Source organism: Hoplias malabaricus, chromosome 2 (assembly GCF_029633855.1).
Source record: "Hoplias malabaricus isolate fHopMal1 chromosome 2, fHopMal1.hap1, whole genome shotgun sequence".
NCBI classification, from domain to species: domain Eukaryota; kingdom Metazoa; phylum Chordata; class Actinopteri; order Characiformes; family Erythrinidae; genus Hoplias; species Hoplias malabaricus.
This window is the reverse complement of record NC_089801.1, coordinates 15654924-15676168: the sequence shown is the minus strand read 5'-3', so window position 1 is coordinate 15676168 and position 21245 is coordinate 15654924. Positions and strand designations below refer to the sequence as shown.

Here is a 21245-nt window from a genome sequence, read left to right as displayed (position 1 = left end):
TTGGGAAGGTGTCTGATATTGATGTGATTATTATTATTATTTTAAGAGTAATTTAAAACATTTAAAAATATAAAACAGAATTATAAAATGTGTAATAAATAAATAAATAAATACAATTTTAAAATGTTCTTGGTGTAAATCTTCACAAACATTCTGGTTACAATATATCTTTCTATTCCCTCCAGCTCTACCAAACCCTCCAGGAGCTCCAGTTGTAATGGAGCGCTCAGCTACCAGTATAACCCTGATGTGGGACAGTGGAAATCCACTTCCTGTTTCGTATTACGTAATTCAACATCGGCCTGCCTCTTCCCGTGACCCATTTAAAGAGATTGATGCCGTTGCTACAACTCGCTACAGTGTTGGTGGGCTCAGCCCTTATTCACATTATCAGTTCCGGGTAATAGCGGTGAATTCAATTGGGCGTGGACCTCCCAGCCCAACGGTGGAGGCTCGGACAGCCGAGCAAGCTCCTAGCTCCCCACCACGCAGGGTCAGAGGTCGCATGCTAAGTGTGTCCACAGCAATGGTGCAGTGGGAGGAACCAGAGGAGGCAAATGGGCAAGTGGTGGGCTACAGGGTGTATTACACATCTGATTCATCGTTGCCTGTTAACCAGTGGGAGAAAGAGATGGTCCGTGGGGCGAATTTCTTAACTGTACAAGATTTGACGCCAAACAAGACCTACTACATCAGAGTGCTTGCTTTTACTGCTGTAGGAGATGGGCCTCTCTCCAGTGACCTGCACATCATTGCCAAAACAGGAGGTGTGTGTGTATGTGTGCCTGTGTGTTTGTGTGGGTATGAAGATAATCCCCTGCAAGATTTTTCTTCATCTCGGTTGTGGCACTTCAGTGCTCATAATCTCATGACCTGTATCACAAAAATCTTGTTTGTGCGCAATAGTTCCCAGATGTAATCTTTTTAGAGTCATTGGATGTGCAATTTGTAAATAAAGGGTTGCAATATTTTTCTATTTTCTTTTTTTTTTTTTTTTTTTTCAAAATAAAAAAATTAATTATATTGTAGAGAAACATTTTTACAACAAGTCTTGTGCTTGTCTGTCAGATTACTTAGCATGTATGTTTGAGACCGTTACGTTATAAAATAAAAAAATGTAAATATAATACATTGTCAATTTATTACCTTTTTAGTATGGGATCCAGCTTATAACATTTTGTGGTTATTACATTTATATTCTATATATTTATAGAAATCAAAATCCATTTACATTCATCATTCCTCCAACTCCGTACTTAATTGAGCAGATACATTTTTTATACTGTCTTGGATTGTACATTGACATTGTTTCAGAAAATGCTTATATATTCAAAACCATCAAAACATAAATTGTTTTAGTTAGAACTGCTGGCCTGAGAGGAATGTGTGGGTTTGTGAGAGGATATACTAAGCTGTTACAGGCTTTATCTGAAGACATTAAATGGATTATGTGGTATCTATTGTAGGCAGTGCCTTTCCTTCAGCATGTAGGATAATTTTTCTGCCCTTCTGTTCTTCACAGTACCTTCCCAACCCACTGAGCTGAAGGCGGAGGTGAAGTCAGAGACGAGTGTTCTGCTCTCCTGGTTGCCCCCAGCTCACAGCGGCACTGATGCTATCACTGGATATGAACTCATATACAGACTAGGAGATCAGCCAGAACAGGTAAACTGTACATATCTTAATTTATATACAGCATATTCACAGATTAGCTGCATGCTAAAAGCACTGACAGGTGAAGTGAAAAACATTGATTATCTTGTGTTGGCTGTCAAGGCCTCAGCTATATTAGGCGGTAAATAAACAATTCTTGAAGTTGATGTTTTGGCAGGAGGATAAATAGGCAAGCATAAGGATCTGAGCAGTTTTGACAGAGACCAGTTGTGATGGCTAAGACAGCTAAGTCAAAACATTTCCAAAACAGCTAGACTTATTAGGAGTTATTGTATGCAATGGGCAGTACCTAGCAAAAGTGGTCTAAGGAAGGACAGCAGGTGAACCCCAGAAAAAAGTAGGCACCCAAGGTTCAGTGAAACACCCGGGGAGCAAAAGCTAGCTTAGTTGGTTTGATGCTGCAAAATATCTACTGTAGTGAATTCCCGAAGGTCATAAGGAGTTCAGTTCAGTCCCCTGTGGTACCTCATCTATCCTAGGTCAGTAATGCAAGAGAGCACAGTTGACTTTGCACTTTAGGTGGTTAAGATGTTAGCGTTTTCTTTTATTACATTGTGTGCCCTGCTAGCTAGGGTTGGGTGATATAAAGGTAATAACGTATAACACAGTATGTAAAAATGTGGATGGTATCTCATTCATTCTGTTCATTCATGTGCATTTAAGAGAGCCACAGGGATGGGCTGCTGGGGGAGCTCACTGACTGATGTCACAGTCGGAAAAGAGCTAGGGTGGTGGGGAACAAGCCCAGTAGCCGACTGCAGTTGTGAGTTTAGCATGGAGTTGGATTAAATGTGTGTTTTGAGCTGGAGTTCACTGGAAAACCATCTGCTGTGGTGTGCTGAACCTCAGGTGCCTGTTAGCTGGCGAGCTATGCTTCTAAACTGTGTAGAGTCTGTCTAATTTCACTTAATTTCGAACATTTCTGAAATTTGCTCTCTTAGAAACGGGTGTTTATCATCAACACGTATTGTTGTGCAGTGTTGGGCTGTGGTCAAGCCTTTACTCTACACACACTCACAGATATGCCCGCAGCCCAACAGTGCACATGCACCCCCCTGGTATGTTGTTATGAACAATATGGATACTGCTCATCCATTCTGCTAGCCATCACTGGAGTCTTTCAGCTGATGTGACAGATCAGGGCATTTAGCGCTTTTCTCTTGCACATGGGGCTTTGTCATGTGGCATTGCACTGGCAGCACATTCAAAGGAATTTGTGGCTGGCATAGTCTAAGAGTCAGCACATGCTTTACTTCACCCCCCATGTTGGTGGTAATTTGTGTGATTAAGTTATTCCTATTTAATTGGCTGGAATTGGCAATAACTAATGATTTGGAAAAAATTCTTCAAAAGCCTTGGGTATAAAAGTATTAATGTCAGAACTAGGGGTGGGCAATAAAGTCACTATATTTCAGTGTATATATGTGGTAACAATATACCTGGCAATATGAAGAAAGCACTGAAAAATATTGTATTAGTTTCAAAAGCATACTAGTGCAATAAAATAAAAGTTTTTTACTTACAGAGAATTCCACAAAAAAAACACTGAACCTACCACAAGTTCAAGGTGTTGGTAAGCTATCAGTAATAGCACATATTTAATTAAATCTTCCCCTTGATCTCTTACTTCTGCAGAAAATCTCGTTTGAGCCAAGCTCCAGTTACCTACTGAAGAATCTGAAGCCCTTCTCCTCATACACTTTCCAGTTAGCAGCACGTAGTAAACATGGCGTGGGGGCTTTCACTGGCGAGATCACCATACAAACTCCTCAAACACGTATGTACAGGTTTATTTTACACCTGACTTGAATGAAATTAAACTGTCTATGTGCTCTTAGTCTAACTACGTGGTGCATTGTTCAACTAACGAATAAAGGTGGCCAGTGTGCAGCCACATCCAGTACATAACTAATAGTGCTAGTACACATATGAATTTATTTGTCTTTTTGAACACATTTGGATATGTGAATATTTGAACATTAACCTAATCTGAAAACAGCACCATTACACTTAGCAGATTATATAGTTTTCACTGTAATATCCCATAGTGTTGCTTATAATATGAGTATAGTATATTGTTAGGGCCCTCTTGTTCTCCTGCCATCTCATCTTCAACCTTTGTTGCATCTTTGTTTTTTTTTTCTGAGAGCCAGAGCGACTCTTTCTTCCTGAATTTTTTGAAACTTGAAACATGTACAGTGACATTGATAGCAGACAGATATATGTATTAATCTCTCACCTGGCTTTCTTAAACACTTCTTTGAGCGTCTTTCGGTCACTGCATAAGCTAAATTTTGGAGGAGGATTGTCTTTTCCTGCTAGATTAATCTTTGAAGACAGATCGTTGAAATTTCATTGTAACTATTCCCAGACACACTCTCCTTGGGGCTTTCAAGCTCTATATTGATCTGGCTGTCTGCCCAAGTTAAAATCAAACTAGACAGAGTTGCTCATGTCTGTCAGAGACATCAGCAGAGCAGGAGGTAGTTCAATTTAAACGTTAATTGAAAATTAAATGTTATGGTTTGTAGAAGCTTTATTGTATACTTTCCTCATTTCAGTAAAATTAACCAGTTGTCTTGTTGGTAATGACATGAATTGGAAAAGTTCAAGATTGAAACCATCAAAAACTAATGTAACATAGGGAGAAACCTCAAGGCTAATGTGATTAACCTTTAATAGGGTTGTTGTGAAGATATGTCTTTATTATATTTTAAACTACCTGAAAATGCATTTAATGTTATGTGAACCAATTTATTCATGTCATAGTACAACACTGTGCGGGGAAAAATGTCCTGTTCACTTTTTAGGATCAGGAAAACAGATGGAATGATGTATAAATAAATTGTTATGGTCCATGTAGGTGAAAATGGTACAATTTTGTCTCAATTTTGTGTTTAAAAAAAAAAAATACAGGTACCAAATGTATCAAATATCCATATAGCTGAAGTGTCAAAAAGACAAAACCTTTCACTTTTTCACATCACCCTAGGTCATACAGGCTAACTGAACTGATTTACTTACAACCCAGTATAATAACAGTGCAGAGTAATAACCCTTGTTAAGAACACATTCAGACTTTTTGAAAGTTTTTCATCCGTTTTTATCAGTGTTTTATGTCAAAATCCTCACAGGGCTAGTGAGTCACAAAGGTTATGCGTGAAGGCTCAGATGAGAACAGAAAACCAATCAGAATTGTTTTCCAGAGTAGGTAGCCAGGGAGTGTTCTGGGTCCTCTTTTGCCTTCTGCAGCATCTGTCATAACAATGTCCTTTCCTGTGTGCTTTGTCATGTTAGAGGAAAAAAAAGAATGCACATGGTACATATATATGGAGCAGCTGATTGTGATAAGTTGGGCTGATTAAGTCAGTTACAATATGAAATAAGAGATTCTGATAGATACATGCAGAATAGATCAATTGGAAGAGATGGAGAGAGGCAGAAAGTGATAAAGGTGAGTTTAATGTTAAATGTATGTGTTTGTCTATTTATGTTTACTATGCACAGACATGTATCCATTGATAGTCTTGACAAACTCAGTGTTCAGTGTTAAATATCTGTTTTTGAATTGCACACTGACATGTCTGTGCAAGCATCATGAAGCATTGTGTTCTGATTTTTTTCATTGTTCGTTTTGTCTTTCTTGTCTTTCTTTTATCCGATTTCATGTCCTTACATCATCCTGCTCTCACTTTTAAAAAACTAACCACTAATGCCTCAAAACACAATTAAAACTTGCCACCCTGCTAACCGTCCAATCAGAACCCATACCCCCTCCCCAGGACGTTACATGCACAAGCCCCTCCCCCAACAGCTTGTTGATAACCTGGTCCTCACCCCCCGTGGATGGGGGTAATGGAATCATAACAGGTTATTCCATCCAATACGCTGCCACGGAACGCGACAAACATCAGGTGCAGCACATAACGAACATCCCACCAGACTGCTTCCGCTATCGGATAGAAGGCTTACGGAAGTGGACTCTCTACACAGTGACCATCGCTGCACACACAGAGACGGGCCAAGGACCTGAGAGCCTGCCCTTATTGGTCCGTACACAGGAGGATGGTATGTCAAGGACTGAAATCCCCAGCTTTGAGTGACAAAGCAACCTTTCACCTTTGACCACACATCTGAATCCTAAGTTTTCCCTTTAAACGTTTCACATGCAGCATGACATACTACTCTAATGGAAGCAGTTTTTCCCCCACTCTGTGGATTTCTCTTTTTTAACCTGCTGAAATTTTGTAATTTTTAATTTTTTTTGTCTTTTGCCACAAGTCATGTAGACAGAGAAACATGCGCTTGTATTTCCCTTTTTCTTCCATCCTCCTACATCATTTTGGGGTAAAAAAAAAAAAAAAAGAAGACGAAATGTTTTTTGAACCTGAACCCATTTCAAGACCTCTGCCTTTCCTCAACCTTCCCTTTGGTCACCTGGAAGGTGTGATATGTCCTCATGACCTGTGTCCCCACACTGCTCCCTCAGTGCCCAGTGCTCCACCAAGAGGTGTTGATGTGGTGGTCCAAAATTCCACATCTGCTAGAGTGTCATGGAAACCTCCCGTTACTGAGCGACAGCACGGAAAAATCCGTGGATACCAGGTGATATACATGAGACGAGCATCTGGGGAGAGAATGGGTTCTCCAAGAATCAAGGAGCTACTGCTGAGAGATTCACAGGTACAAAAACACACTTTTTCCACAAGCAAACATTCACACATCAGAATACATAGAGTGACACTGAGGATGACACAGCTGACCCCAGCCCTGAAGTATACAAATCAATCAATTTCAAATATATAGGGCTGACCTTCTGTATCCACCCGTATCAAAAGAACAGAGCTGAATTACCAAAAACCTCAAAAGTGTATGACCATGTATAACATATATTGTAAATGTTAAAGTAGATGATACAAATTACAGAAACAGTACATTATACTTATAATATCAAATTAGATAGCAAAGTGACAGTACGTAATCAGTAGCAAAATGAAATTACTAAATTTTTTCAAGCTCTTAAATAAAGTGCTCTTAGAAACAGCAAAATTTATTATAACCAATATGTGTACAATAAAAAACATGGTGAATATAATATTTATTTTAAAACACTTTTTATGTTCATTTGTGATTGCAACTGGAGAGAGTCTTTACCCAGCTAATGGCTGTTAAATGTACTTTGAACTTTTGGATAAGATCAGCATTAAACTTTATTAGCCTCTTCTTGCTCCATTTGCCTTCTTATGTGATAGAGATAATGATAATACGGTTTGGAAAAAGAGATGTCAATGAAATCTTGCCTTTTTTTACAATTACAATTAGCGTACAATAAGCGTAATTAGTAGTAAAGCAAAAGTCTTTTGCATAACAAGATTCAAATATATAATTAAAGGTGCCTGGTTGGTTCTTAAGTATTTCTCCTTTTTTATTTTAAATCTAGCTGCAAAATGATTCAGCTCAGTATGTGAGTACATTTGCTTCTTTAATACTACCATATTCTCCATTATACTTTATTTATTAATTAATTTTTTTTAAAATATTTTGCAAATCTTATGTTCCATACTCCTACTTATCATTGTTATGATAAAATCTGAAATGTGCATTCATTCAGCTTAAATTTATATGCCAGCTCAAAAAATAAAAACAATTTATTTATTATGTTTATGGTACTAGTATGTATTATTAAAATTTTAAAATGCAACAACAGCACACAGGCACTGTGACTGTTCTCAGGAGTTCTCATGGCAATGTTGCTATTAATTACATCATGCAAAAGAAACAATTGTGGGCATCTGTGTGTTTTATGTGTGTGCACATTCAGGAACTAATTCTCTCAGATCTGTGGCCAAACACTGAGTACTCTTTGGCAGTGGCTGCGTTCACCTCCAAAGGAGATGGAGCTCGTAGCAAGGCCATTGTCATCAGAACAAAACCAGCATGTATGTATAGTACAGATACATATTTTATAGTTCATATTCACTATAATTCAATATATATTCATTATATATATATATATATATATATATATATATATATATATATATATATATATATAATTAATATTTTAGTTCATATTTCGTTCAATGCCTTACTTTTTCATTTGTTTGTACTTCTATATTTCCTTGTGTGCCTAATTACATAATATCAAACCTGCATACTATAATCATTAATATTAACTGTCACCTATATTACCATAAATTTACATAAGGCTGGACAGCATAATTGTAAAATATGTTAGAAACTATGTTGAATATTACAATAAAGATATGAGTAATGCTACATTATGACGACAATAGTGTCTATTAAACAAATAGCAAAATAATAATTACAACAGCATTCACTAAACTTTATAAATATAACTATTAACAAGCAATAATTACTTACAGTAGCATATCAGTTGTAAGCATGTATAAATGTATAAAATATAATGTATTTATATAATGTATTTTTAAGATTCTTTACAAAATGTATAAACTCTTTATTTATTATTGTCCAAAATAAGTTGCAAGTAGAACTCAAATGTCATGTCATTGCTGAGCTTAGAATATAAACTGGTTAAAAATATTTAAATCCAGACTTGGTCTGATTACTACATATTCGGGTGTCCTCTTGATCAGAAATCACTTTGAACCAGCAATAAATTTACAGTGACCAGGTTGGTATGCAGGTGCATTATTGTATTTTTGCTATGAACTATAGCCTTAATAAGCACTTCCTAAGGGTATGTCAGTGTTTATAAAAGGTGAATAAGTTGCACTTTAGTTATGGTCTTGCAAATTCATTAATAAATACTTCATTGTAAGTTGTTCTTCATTAACTACTTCCACAACATTAATATGCACCTACTAACAGAAAAGGTCTCGTTGTGCAATGGCAATAAAAGAGTTGTTAAATCTAATGATCACTGAAATTCTACACCATGAATATAAAAAAATGCATTAAAAATAACAATAAAAAAACTGCAGTAAATACATTATGCTCCTTTGTATTAACAGTAATAGTGAATATGCCTTGCATAAAGATACTGAATATGTTTATGAAATTTCTTATGGCAGTGAAGGTATTTGTAAAAGAAGATTTTAAACAACCCTGGGAGTGGAAATAATTATCCAGATTTAATGCATTTTTATTTCATATTGAGGATAAAGTAGTTTTGAGCAGTGCATGTGTAAATTTGTTATTATCCAAATGGTTTGTTGGCCTGTTTAGATGGGTTTATAAATTGCTCACTATGCAGGTGAGCAGGATTCATGGCCATCCAAGTCAGTGTTCCTAGTTATTACTTTATATTTATAATGTAAAGACGTCATATGCAGTGTTGTAATAAGCCATTTTCACATATAAACCTACATAGATGTGTGAAAGGGCAACCTCTTCAACTCTTTGACCTTTCAAACATCTAGCATACAACCTGAGAAATTTCATGTCAGTTCAGTATCATCTCAGGAAATTTTCTGCATGGTTTAGGCATGGGGCAGCGCCGGCGTAGTGTGTGCAGGTGGAACAACATGAATTCACTACCAGTTTTCTGAATATTATCTATTCACACATGGGCACACTCTGTTATCCAAACTTTATACTGGGGGTTGGCAGGATAAAGTCCAGATAATGTCTGGTACAAATGATTCAAACATTTGCATTCACACATGCAGCTCTTCCAGGTAATGTCCACAAAACTTTTGGGTTACCTTGCATGTTTGAGAGGGGTTTAGCGTTAACCTGCATTTTGACCTGCTACTTGCCTAACCCACCTGATCTAGATTATTAAACGCTTGATAATCAGAAAGTAAGCTGTTTAGTCATAGAAAAGTAGTAATGAAACCGGCCAGTGGGTCCCCAGGATTAAAGTTAAGAAACACCATGTTTATGGTTATCCAAAACTCTTGATTACCCATGGTGGTATACTTCACTGTAAAAAGAAAATAGTTGATCCAACTTAATTGAATTGCTTCAATTGGTAACAAGTAATTCAATTAAGTTTATCCAACTTAATTTTTTAAGGTTAACCTTAAAAAACCGTAAAAAATTAAGTTGGATAAAATTAATTGAATTACTTGTTACCAATTGAAGCAATTCAATTAAGTTGGATCAACTATTTTCTTTTTACAGTGTGTAATGTAACACAAAACATAATAAAGCAGTATTTCTTTTTTAATACAGGTACTTCACTAATGTCACTATATCAGTGTTCTTAAAGTATTTCCCATGTATTTTCTCCACAGTGCCAGATGCGCCGGTGTTGACAGTCAGTGCCGTTTCATACAGCACTGTGCATTTAAGTTGGCAAAGGCACCCTCCTGGCCTCTCACCAGTCCTTGGATACCAGCTCTCTTATGGGCAGGCTGAGAACATTTCTGACTACTTCATAACAGTAGAACTTGAGGCAGATGAACAGAACTACACAGCCACATCTCTGAGTGCTGGATTCCTCTATGTTTTCCGTCTCTTCGCTCGTGGAGCCTGGGGTTATGGCCCATCCTCTGAGGTTACTCTGATGACCCCTGAGATCATGTCCACTACCACAGGGATTTTCGATATGACCTCTGAATCAGCAAACACTTTTAGTTTTGTGCTTAACATAACAGCTGACACCGTAGGCTCTACGTCCCTCAGTCTACGCTGGGAAGAGCCTAAAAATATTGGCCCAGTTCAGGGTTATCATGTGTGGTACGCACTTACTTACAGTAATGGGACAGACTTTGCCATGGAAACTGACGTGCTGGAACCAGCTGTGGTTCTGACAGGGCTGAAAGCAGATACTGAGTATGTGATCAGAGTATGTGTGGTAAATGAAGATGGCCCAGGGCCCTATAGTCCCCCATTATACACTAGAACACAGCCACTTGATGAAGGTAGGACACACACACACACACACACACACACACAAAGCATTTACTCTTCCCTTTCATGTCTTTGGAGTTCAGTCTATATGTCTTGTCACCCTGTCTGTTGCTCAGTCTGTGTGTCTGTTTCTTATCTTTTTAATCTCTGTGATTTTGTATTTCATTATTTCTTTAATTTGTTTACTTGCGTTTGGATAGGTTCACTAAAGTCATATTTCAAAGTGAAGGCAATGAAATGTAGAGGAATCTAAATAATATGCATCAGCTAATTATGGAAATAGAGGTATAGAGTCACTATACCTCACTAAAGTCATTATTGTTTTTTTTTTTCTTAAGTATAAATAAGCCTCCATTCTGCTTTATTCACAATTTATAACAGATTCTTTCTACATGGTTACCTGTATAATATGACTTACTACGAAATTATTCTCTTCAGTATAGGTTGTATAGTGTACAGTACTGGATCACTGCATTAACATAAACACTGTGAATATTATGGACAAAGCTTCCAGTCACATGTTCAAAGAATTAGCTGGTGGTGAATATGCCACATATAATGCATTTCTTAATGCCATTAATAATGTAGTTTCTCCTGTAGCCAAAAAAATATGACTGAAGAATGTTGACATGTGTAAGGGCTTTGTTTTTTTATTATTTTGTTTCAGTGTTTGCTGTAAACTTTCGTGTGAAAGTCGCTATGAAGAGTTCAGCCCTGCTAGCCTGGGAGCCAAGAACATCCCAGAATAAACCCCAAACTTTTATTGTAAGTTTTACACAGTGGATGGATGTGTTTGCTTATATATGCATTCAGATGTATAGGGGTTACATTAAGATTATCTGTAATATGTGTAAAGATTTGGCTTAAACATAGGAGAAAAAAATGATAAAGAGTTCTGAAATTTCTTAATTAGATTTATTTGTCAGTTTTAGTCATATTAACTCTGTATGCCTTTTCAGATCACTTATGGGGATGGCCAGACCATAGAGGTGGACGGTAGAAGTGGACAGAAGCTAGTACCTAAGCTGAAGCCCCAGTCACTATACACCTTCCTCTTAACCAACAAAGCTGATGGCACTGGAGGCCTCCAGCACCGTGCAGACGCTATGACTGCTTCAAATTTGCTGCCCTCCAAGCCTCAGCTCCTGGAAAAGACTAGCACTCAGAGCACAGCCACGCTGCAACTGCCAAGTATACAGGGCCAAGCTAGTGTCAGGTCAGTTTTATTCTGAAACTCTCCATTTTTAACACTCCATTATTACAAGCACTCCATTTGTCCCTTACCAGAAAAAAAAAGAAAAAAATTACACCATACAATTTCACTGAATGTAACATAACCGATGCATTTAAGGTGGAATGGAAGATTTCAGTAAGAAACTCACTATTGTTTAATGGAGGTTCTAAACCGTAGACATGTCAAAATTATTATACATATGAATGTTATATACAAAACTGATATCAAATTTCATTATCAAACTCACCGAGCCTCCTGTTTAAAAAAAAAAAAGCCTCTATGGGCATGGTCCGTACTAGCAAATTAATGGTATAAACCTTAAAGTGAGAATTTGGACAGTGATGTTAGTAAAATGACTGTCAGTTTATATAATAATTTATTTCTTTTATTTGTTAGGGGTTTCTATATTATTGTTGTCCCATTAAAAAGGCAAAGAGGAGGAAACTTCCAGAATCCTTGGACTGATCCAGATGAAATGAATATGGATGAGGTACTTTGTTTTCCTTTTTTAAATCTACATACAAATAATTGATTGTCAGTACCAGTTAGTTGTAATAATGACTTTTGATGATGACTTTATATTTTGTATAAATCTTCAAGTAAAATTCAAATAAAAGCAGTTTGATCATTTGATGTCATATTTATTGTTAATTTCATTCTTTGTCTTCTTCAGTTTCTTTAGAAATTCTGTATAATATGTATTTGCTTTTTAATTTATTCTCCCAATCAGCTGTTGAAAGAGATTAATGGTACAGGCCGATCAGTACGTCTGAGGAGGCAGGCTGAGCTGAAACCATATATCACAGCTCACTTCCAAAACCTTCCGTCTGAGTTTAAGCTGGGCGATGGACGTGTGTATGGAGCATTCCTGAACCGACAGCTGCTAAATGGACAGGAGTATGTCTGCTTTGTGCTGGCTATCTTGGAACTAGGACAGAATGTGAGTATCTTTCTCTGTCTCTGTCTCTCTCCCTCTCACTCTCACCTTGATTTAGCTGTAATTTTGATTAGGTTATTGTGATTGATGAATATTTAGATAGGTGAGCAGCTTCGTCTTTAAAAGGACATGTATTGTTTTGCTGTAATCATCCTTCACAACAGTCTTTTAGTCTTTTACTCTATTGTGATTTTTATTTGCAATTGGTTGGTTAATGTTTGACAGACCATCTGCTCAACCAGTCCATTCTCTGACCCTGTGGTATTCTCGGACGTTGAGCCACAGCCAATTGTAGATGAGGAGGAAGGTCTGCTTTGGGTGGTTGGACCAGTGTTGGCAGTCATCTTTATCATCAGCATTGTCATCCTCATCCTCCTCTTTAAGAGGTAACTTGAAGAAGAAAAATAAAAATATCCTGATTAGAAAGACACAAGTGGCTCAAACAAAAATATAATGAAACAATGTGCATACTATAGAACTGCAATGGAAGATTTTTGTACCTCTTTGGTTTAAACCAAAATGCTTAAACGGAAATCAGGAAAGCTACTCACTCATGTCAGTTTGAAAATCTAAACATTTGAAAATAATAGTTGGTTACCAGAACCAGAACCTTTATTTTATTTATTTATTTTTATTGTTTGGGTTGGGGGGGTAAGAACTATTAAGTTCAGAAAAGAAAAAAATGGGTTATGAAGGAAAAGAAAAGAAGATAACTATGAAAAAAAGTGAAGAAGGTGCTAAGAACACAGTGCATGACTGATTCTGTCTCTGATGCCTTATTTATATCTTTCTATTTTTCCGCTTTCTAATGGATGTAAAACAGCAAGCCAGACAGGTAGGTTGTATTTTTAAATGTCACAGAAAAATACTTTTAAAATCATGGCATTGAATCGTCTTGAATGGAACTAAATATTTCTGGAATAAAATAGTTGTTGTATATCTGCAATGTCACAGGAAGCGGGCAGACTTAGAGGGCAGGAAGTGCAGCTTCCCCAGTAGCAGTAAAGCTATGAGCTCCCAGCATCCCTCTGACCCCGTGGAGCTCCGCAGAATTAACTTCCCAACACCTGGTAATGTTCTCAGACTTCATTAAGCTGGTAGCAAAAACAAAACTAGAAAACACATTGCACAAACACATTACAAAACACAAGCTCATACACACACAGTGGTATGCAGTATGATGCTGAGTAGTCTGTCAATGTGCACAAAGCAACTGACCAATTCTGTTGTGTCCGTTTGCTCTTGCTCTGTGACACAAATTCAAAGACCCACATATACAGCCACTTACAAACAGCATTACATTTTTGCTCTCTCCTTTATAGGTTTGCGTCCATCTGGTTATCGTCGGTTACCAAGTTAGTTTTGGTTGTTACTCTGAATATTAACATTCTGACTAAATTTACTTTCTAACTTTCCACTAAGCATAACCTCAGTTAAACCATCATGATAACTTTAGTCTTAAATATACATTCCCATTCATACACACTAACATTTCATAAATAAATATCATTAATTACTGTCATGTAAGGCCGTTTTTTACTGAGAACTTTGGAACTAAATGACATTTTATCTCTAATGTCTGGGCTTTGCACAATTCACACTTGCAGCCCTTAAACAAAAAATTGCCAGGATCCATGTGTTCACATATTCTATGAATCTCCTGTTAAATTTGTGTGACTTCCTATGCAGGAGTTCTTGAGCAGAAGTTTTACAAATGAACAGTTTTTAAAGACCTGTCTCAGAGAGCAGGTCTTTAAAAGGACTATAATCATGTGAAATACACTTCGAAATACACAAAATGACTTCCACAAGCAAAAACTGAAAACTCAACTGTAAAAACATGAAGCTCACACATAATTCAACCTACAAAGTAAGGTATTGGTTTCAGTTCACATGTATTTTCTAAGCAATTTTGTGAAAATTGTACTGTTTTGTGCAGTAAGATCAACACATTAATCTTTTGTCTCCAGCTCATGATCAGTTCTAACTCTTCATAGTCAGTTACATCAAATTCCAGTATTGGTGTGAAAGAGGCTTAATTCATTCTGTTCAATGCAGAATTTTGTTCAAATGCTAATAATGAAAGAATTCTAATATTAACTCAAGACCAAAGAAAAGGGTAGCATTGACAGGACTTGACAACCTGCCAGACAGTCTCTGCTTGCTTTTGCTTTCGCTCTCAGTATAAAAATGTAATCTTTATTTTTTTCTTAGAACTCCTCACTGAATTAAGCCATAACCTCTTCTGGTACTGCATGGCCTCTGCATGACTGTTTTAGCCTCTTATTGTCTGACTCTTATTGTCTGATTGCCAGGTATGGCCAGTCATCCACCAGTTGCTATCTCAGAACTGCCAAATTACATCGAGAGGATGAAGGCTAATGAGAATTTAAGATTTTCTCAAGAATATGAGGTAAGCACAAGATAATTTCCCTGTCATTGGGTATTTGTGAGTTTGAAACTCAGTTATGTTATTATCAAACAGGTGCAATATTTTCACCAATAAATCGTTTTCACCAGCATCAGGAGTCAGAAATATCATATTGTTGTTTGCAGTGGTGGACAAATTATACAAAACATGTAAAAGTACAGATACTCAATGTAAAATGTTACTCAAGTAAAAGTCCTCGATTTAGATCTCCACTTGAGTAAAAGTAAAAAAGTATTTACCTTCAAATGTATTTAAGTATCCAAAGTAAATGTACCATGAATTAATATGGTTCTAATGTCCTATTACCATTTTTGAAACATGCATAATCAATGCATTATAGGTGAAAAGGCTCTTGTATGACTCTTGGTTCACTGGTATTTTAAAAGAATGTTATTAATTAGTCTGACATTGATGAACACGATAGAAATTGCCAAAGTTGTTATATTAACTGTCACATACACCCAAGGTATTTCCCCTCCAAGCCGACAGAGGTTGTTGTCTCCTGAGGATTAAGCCAAATTTATGATTCTACATCGAAACCTATGCCATAGGGCACACATCGAACCAAACCCTACGCTGTAGCCTGACTCGCATGTCTTCAGAAATATAACTAACTACCTGGGGCATTGACGCAGACCGCAATGACTGTGATTAGTCCACAGTCAGACGAACATGGGTCAAGTTGAACTGAGGAAGTCTAAAAATATGAACTTCTCCACATTACAGGGACTGCAGACAGCAGCAAATGCACTGCTGGTTATTTCCTCAGACATTGGTTTAGACGTCACAGAATGTAGAATAAGATTAAACAAAGGAAAAATGCAGACATCTCGGGGAAAAAAGCTTGCAACGTGGACTGGAAACACGTGGAACGAAAAATTGTGCCTACCCTCCTCCAAAAAAGCAGTTCCTGCTGTGCTGAGCCAATATTAGCATTCACACGCTCTATTCTCCCTATTACAACTCAGAAAAACATCACAAAAGTTTTAAAGCTGTAAATTTAAGGTAAAAAAATTTTTATTTTGAGTTATTTTAAGCTTTCCGTTTTGTCTTCATAGTTGCAAAGTAGGCCTATTTATTTAGCTATTTCTGCAATTCTGAGCCATCTGTTTCTCAAATACCTTTTAATTTTTCTGACTTTTTGCCTGATACTGTTTATCTTGCTGTACCGATTTTCAGGTTTTGGAATATTTCTGGTTTTGACCTTGCTTCAAGTTTTGTGTTAATTTATACTGTTAATTGTTAAACCGTGTTAAATATACATGTAACTGATTCACATCCTCTGTTAGGAGTGATTAAGGACATTGACAGATCCGTAAATCATATTACATGGTTTACGGATCTGTAGTTGTCATAAATCACTCCTAACCACTGATTCTAACTTAACAGTACATACAAACCATACAAACCAAGCACAAAAAGGTGCTTATCTTATTTTGAAAAAGAAAATGTTAGTGACTATAAACTGAAGAGTTCATGAATCCCATTACTTTTTCCTTTTTAAACTTGTCTCCAGGGGTCTACTTTCATCAGGTAACATTTGGAGTTGATATCTCATACCTATTTGAAGTTATTCAAGCTGGAGCAGACAGTGGACAGATGGCCTCTCCAAGTGTCTCTTTAGACCCCAAGCTCTCCATAAGGATATATATCTTGTCTAGACCTAATGTCAACATCTTAGTTTTTTTCTTAATGTTCTATGAGAAACTCGTCTCTTGTCCCTCACCAAGTGGCCACTTATCCCTCACCAAACAGTAAAAACCATTAGTAATTGTGTGTTTTATTCTGATGTACTAAGTTTATTTTTGATACTTACACTTGTTTGTCACCAAGTACAGTGTTCCTTTAAATGACTGGCGTGTTAAAAGGCGAGAGTTATTGAGTGTATGGTACAAGGAGCAGCCAGTAACAAATAGTGAGAGCTGAAGAAGAGAAAATAATTCATACCGTTTTCTCTGATGAGACGGCATGCATCGGCCGGCCGATATATTGGTCGATCACTAGATACGATTTTACTTACATATAAACCAAAAATTTTACTTACATATAAACCTCCTCCTTGGATCACCACCTTAACGTGGTGGAGGGGTTTGCGTGCCTGCGTGAGCCTAGGAGCTATGTTGTCGGGGGCAATAGCCCCTGGTAGGGTCTCCCAAGGCAAATTGGTCCTAGGTGATGGGCCAGACAAAGAGTGATCCATAAAGACATGGATGAATAAGATAACAACGAGGACACAGCCTCCCTTGCCCGGAGCAGGGTTACCGGGGCCTCACCCTGGAGCCAGGCCTGGGGGAGGGGCTCCTTGGCGAGCGCCTGGTGGCCGGACTTTCACCTATGGGGTCCGGCCGGGCTTAGCCCGAAGGAAATACATGGGTCCACTCTCCCATGGGCCCACCACCTGTGGGAGAGGTAGTAATCCGGGTCTGGTGCATTGTGGATCGGGTGGCGGTCGGGGTCGGGGGCCCTGGCGTTCTGATCCTCGGTTACTGAAACTGGCTTTTGGAACATGGAACGTAACCTCTCTGGTGGGAAAAGAGCCTGAGCTGGTGCGCGAGGTTGAGAGGTACCGGCTAGATATAGTTGGGCTCACCTCGACACACAGTATGGGCTCTGGAACCAATCTCCTTGAGAGGGGCTGGATGCTCTTTCACTCTGGAGTTGCCCAGGGTGAGAGGCGTAAGGCAGGTGTGGGCTTACTCATAGCCCCCCAGCTTAGCGCCTGTATGTTGGGGTTTACCCCAGTGGACGAGAGGGTAATTTCCCTGCGCCTTCGGGTTGGGGAAAGGGCTCTGACTGTTGTTTGTGCTTATGCACCGAACAGCAGTTCAGAGTACCATGCCTTCTTGGGGACCCTAGAGGGAGTGCTGAAGAACACTCATTCTGGGGACTCCATTGTTCTGCTGGGGGACTTCAACGCTCACGTGGGTAATGACAGTGAGACCTGGAGGGGCGTGATTGGGAGGAACGGCCCCGCTGATCTGAACCCGAGTGGTGTTCAGTTATTGGATTTCTGTGCTCGTCACAGTTTGTCCATTACGAACACCATGTTCGAACATAAGGGTGTCCACAAGTACACCTGGCATCAGGACACCCTAGGCCGCATTTCGATGATCGACTTTATAGTCGTATCATCTGACCTGCGGCCATATGTTCTGGACACTCGGGTGAAGAGAGGCGCTGAGCTGTCAACTGATCACCACCTTGTGGTGAGTTGGATCAGATGGCGGGGGAGGATGCCGGACAGACCTGGCAGGCCCAAACGTGTGCTGAGGGTTTGCTGGGAACGTTTGGCAGAGGAACCTGTCAGAAAGATCTTCAACTCCCACATCCGGCAGAGCTTCGACTGCATCCCGGGGGAGGCTGGTGACATTGAGTCCGAGTGGGCCATGTTCCGGACCTCCATTGTTGAGGCGGCTGAACGGAGCTGTGGCTGCAAGGTTGTCGGTGCCTGTCGGGGTGGCAATCCCCGCACTCGGTGGTGGACACCCCGGGTGAGGGGGGCTATCAAGCTAAAGAAAGAGTCCTATCAAGCCTGGTTGGCTCAGGGGACTCCGGAGGCAGCCGACAGGTACCGGGGAGCCAAGCGGCTTGCGGCCTCGGCAGTCGCTGAGGCAAAAACTCGGGTGTGGGAGGAGCTCGGTAAGAACATGGAAAACGACTTTCGGTCGGCTCCAAGAAGTTTCTGGCAAACCGTCAGGCGACTCAGGAGGGGAAAGCAGTTTTCCACCAACACTGTATATGGTGGGGGTGGGGAACTGTTGACCTCGACTGGGGACGTCATCAGACGGTGGAAGGAATATTTCGAGGATCTTCTCAATCCCACCAGCACATCTTCCGCAGAGGAAGCAGAGCTTGGGGACCCCGGGGGGGGCTCGTCTATCACTGGGGCTAAAGTGGCCAAGGTGGTAGGGAAACTCCTTGGCGGTAGGGCCCCGGGGGTGGATGAGGTTCACCCCGGGTTCCTCAAGGCTCTGGATGTTGTGGGGCTGTCCTGGTTGACACGTCTTTGCAACATCGCGTGGACATCGGGGGCAGTGCCTCTGGACTGGCAGACTGGGGTGGTGGTTCCCCTTTTCAAAAAGGGGGATCGGAGGGTGTGTTCCAACTATAGGGGGATCACACTCCTCAGCCTCCCCGGTAAGGTCTATGCGGGGGTACTGGAGAACAGAGTCCGACTGATAGTTGAACCTCGGATCCAGGAGGAACAATGCGGATTCCGCTCCGGTCGTGGAACACAGGACCAGCTCTTTACCCTCGCTAGGATCCTGGAGGGTGCATGGGAGTTTGCTCAACCAGTCTACATGTGTTTTGTGGATCTGGAGAAGGCATTCGACCGTGTCCCTCGGGGTATTCTGTGGGGGGTGCTCAGGGAGTATGGGGTACTGGGCTCTTTGTTACGAGCTATCCAGTCCCTGTACAAACAGAGCAGGAGTCTGGTTCGTATGGCTGGCAGTAAATCTGACTGGTTTCCAGTCAGAGTTGGACTCCGTCAGGGCTGCCCGTTGTCACCGGTTCTGTTCATAATTTTTATGGACAGAATTTCTCGGCCTAGCCAAGTGGCGGAGGGTGTCCGGTTTGGTGGTCTCAGGATTCCATGTCTGCTTTTTGCAGATGATGTGGTCTTGTTGGCTTCATCGAGCCGGGACCTCCAGCTCTTGCTGGACCAGTTTGCAGCCGAGTGTGAAGCGGTAGGGATGAGGATCAGCACCTCCAAGTCCGAGTCCATGGTACTCAGCCGGAAAAGGGTGGAGTGCTCTCTCCAGGTTGGAAGTGAGATCCTGCCTCAAGTGGAGGAGTTTAAATACCTCGGGGTCTTGTTCATGAGTGAGGGAAAGATGGAGCGTGAGATTGACAGGCGGATCGGTGCAGCGTCAGCAGTAATGCGGGCTCTGTACCGGTCCGTTGTGGTGAAGAGAGAGCTGAGCAGAAAAGCAAAGCTCTCGATTTACCGTTCAATCTACGTCCCAACCCTCACCTATGGTCACGAGCTTTGGGTAGTGACCGAAAGAACGAGATCGCGGGTACAAGCGGCTGAAATGAGTTTTCTCCGCAGGATGTCTGGACTCTCCCTTAGAGACAGGGTTAGGAGCTCGGACATCTGGGAGAGACTCGGAGTGGAGCCGCTGCTCCTCCACGTCGAGAGGAGCCAGCTGAGATGGTTCGGGCATCTGGTTCGGATGCCTCCTGGACGCCTTCCTGGAGAGGTGTTCCGGGCATGTCCAACGGGGAGGAGGCCCCGGGGCAGACCAAGAACACGCTGGAGAGACTATATGTCTCGACTGGCCTGGGAACGCCTCGGTATACCCCCGGAGGAGCTAGAGTCGGTGGCTGGGGAGAGGGAGGTCTGGGTTTCCTTGCTCCGACTGCTTCCCCCGCGACCCGGACCCGGATAAGCGGTGGATAATGGATGGAATGGATGGATGGATAAACCAAAAGGAACAGCAGATTTTCATAATGTAGTGGAGTAAAAATAAAAAGTCACCCAAAATCGAAATACTTGTTTAAGATACACAAAAAACTACTTAAGTACAGTAACAAATTACATTTACTTCATTACTGTCCAATATATGAGCCTCTAATATTTCAGCAAGTCATTGGATATTTGCTTGAAGATTTGGTTGTATTTTGCCACAAGAGATTTTTTATTTAGGTCAGGTACTAATTTAAGAGGTGGAGAAAATTTCCTTCACAGATTTCTATTTCCATTTGCTTTTATAGCTTTAACATACATTCTTATTCAGAGTGATTTGTAGAAGTGCTTTTCCACTGCAAGACAGTCAAGTACTGGGGATTTATACCCCTCTATTTGAAGCTTGGCCTAGGGCATGGCAACCTTGGAACTGAGGAACTGAACCAGAGTATGTCGTTCTATCATAAACGGTTTTCGCTCGAAATTATACATGTTGTTGTTATGAAGTTGACTACCGTTTAATTCACTGATAAAAATGTGTGTATGGTTTCACACATGTACTGCTTTGGGAAATCTGGTGTACTGATGGTCCTCTTGTGGTCCCTTTGTGCAGCAAAATATGAGCTACAGTCAAACTGTATACCTACGAAGTGCATCTGTATAATTGATGTACGTGTTGAAATGTAGAAGCAAAATATGTAGGTGTAGTTAATTAGTA

The 21245-nt window shown here is 40.0% G+C and overlaps 1 protein-coding gene across 1 annotated transcript in view; it reads left to right on the top strand.

The window, feature by feature from the left end:
• Nucleotides 1–21245, top strand: part of ptprdb (protein tyrosine phosphatase receptor type Db) — a 65996-nt gene that overhangs the window by 29943 nt on the left and 14808 nt on the right. Inside the window, exons 8-23 of the mRNA XM_066649298.1 lie at nucleotides 186–767; nucleotides 1523–1665; nucleotides 3310–3451; nucleotides 5437–5742; nucleotides 6164–6357; nucleotides 7115–7138; nucleotides 7496–7613; nucleotides 9897–10526; nucleotides 11183–11280; nucleotides 11475–11731; nucleotides 12146–12239; nucleotides 12480–12689; nucleotides 12912–13072; nucleotides 13510–13521; nucleotides 13641–13756; nucleotides 15002–15099. Of these exons, the coding sequence (XP_066505395.1) occupies nucleotides 186–767; nucleotides 1523–1665; nucleotides 3310–3451; nucleotides 5437–5742; nucleotides 6164–6357; nucleotides 7115–7138; nucleotides 7496–7613; nucleotides 9897–10526; nucleotides 11183–11280; nucleotides 11475–11731; nucleotides 12146–12239; nucleotides 12480–12689; nucleotides 12912–13072; nucleotides 13510–13521; nucleotides 13641–13756; nucleotides 15002–15099 (3185 nt within the window). The remainder of the gene's footprint in view (nucleotides 1–185; nucleotides 768–1522; nucleotides 1666–3309; nucleotides 3452–5436; nucleotides 5743–6163; nucleotides 6358–7114; nucleotides 7139–7495; nucleotides 7614–9896; nucleotides 10527–11182; nucleotides 11281–11474; nucleotides 11732–12145; nucleotides 12240–12479; nucleotides 12690–12911; nucleotides 13073–13509; nucleotides 13522–13640; nucleotides 13757–15001; nucleotides 15100–21245) is intronic.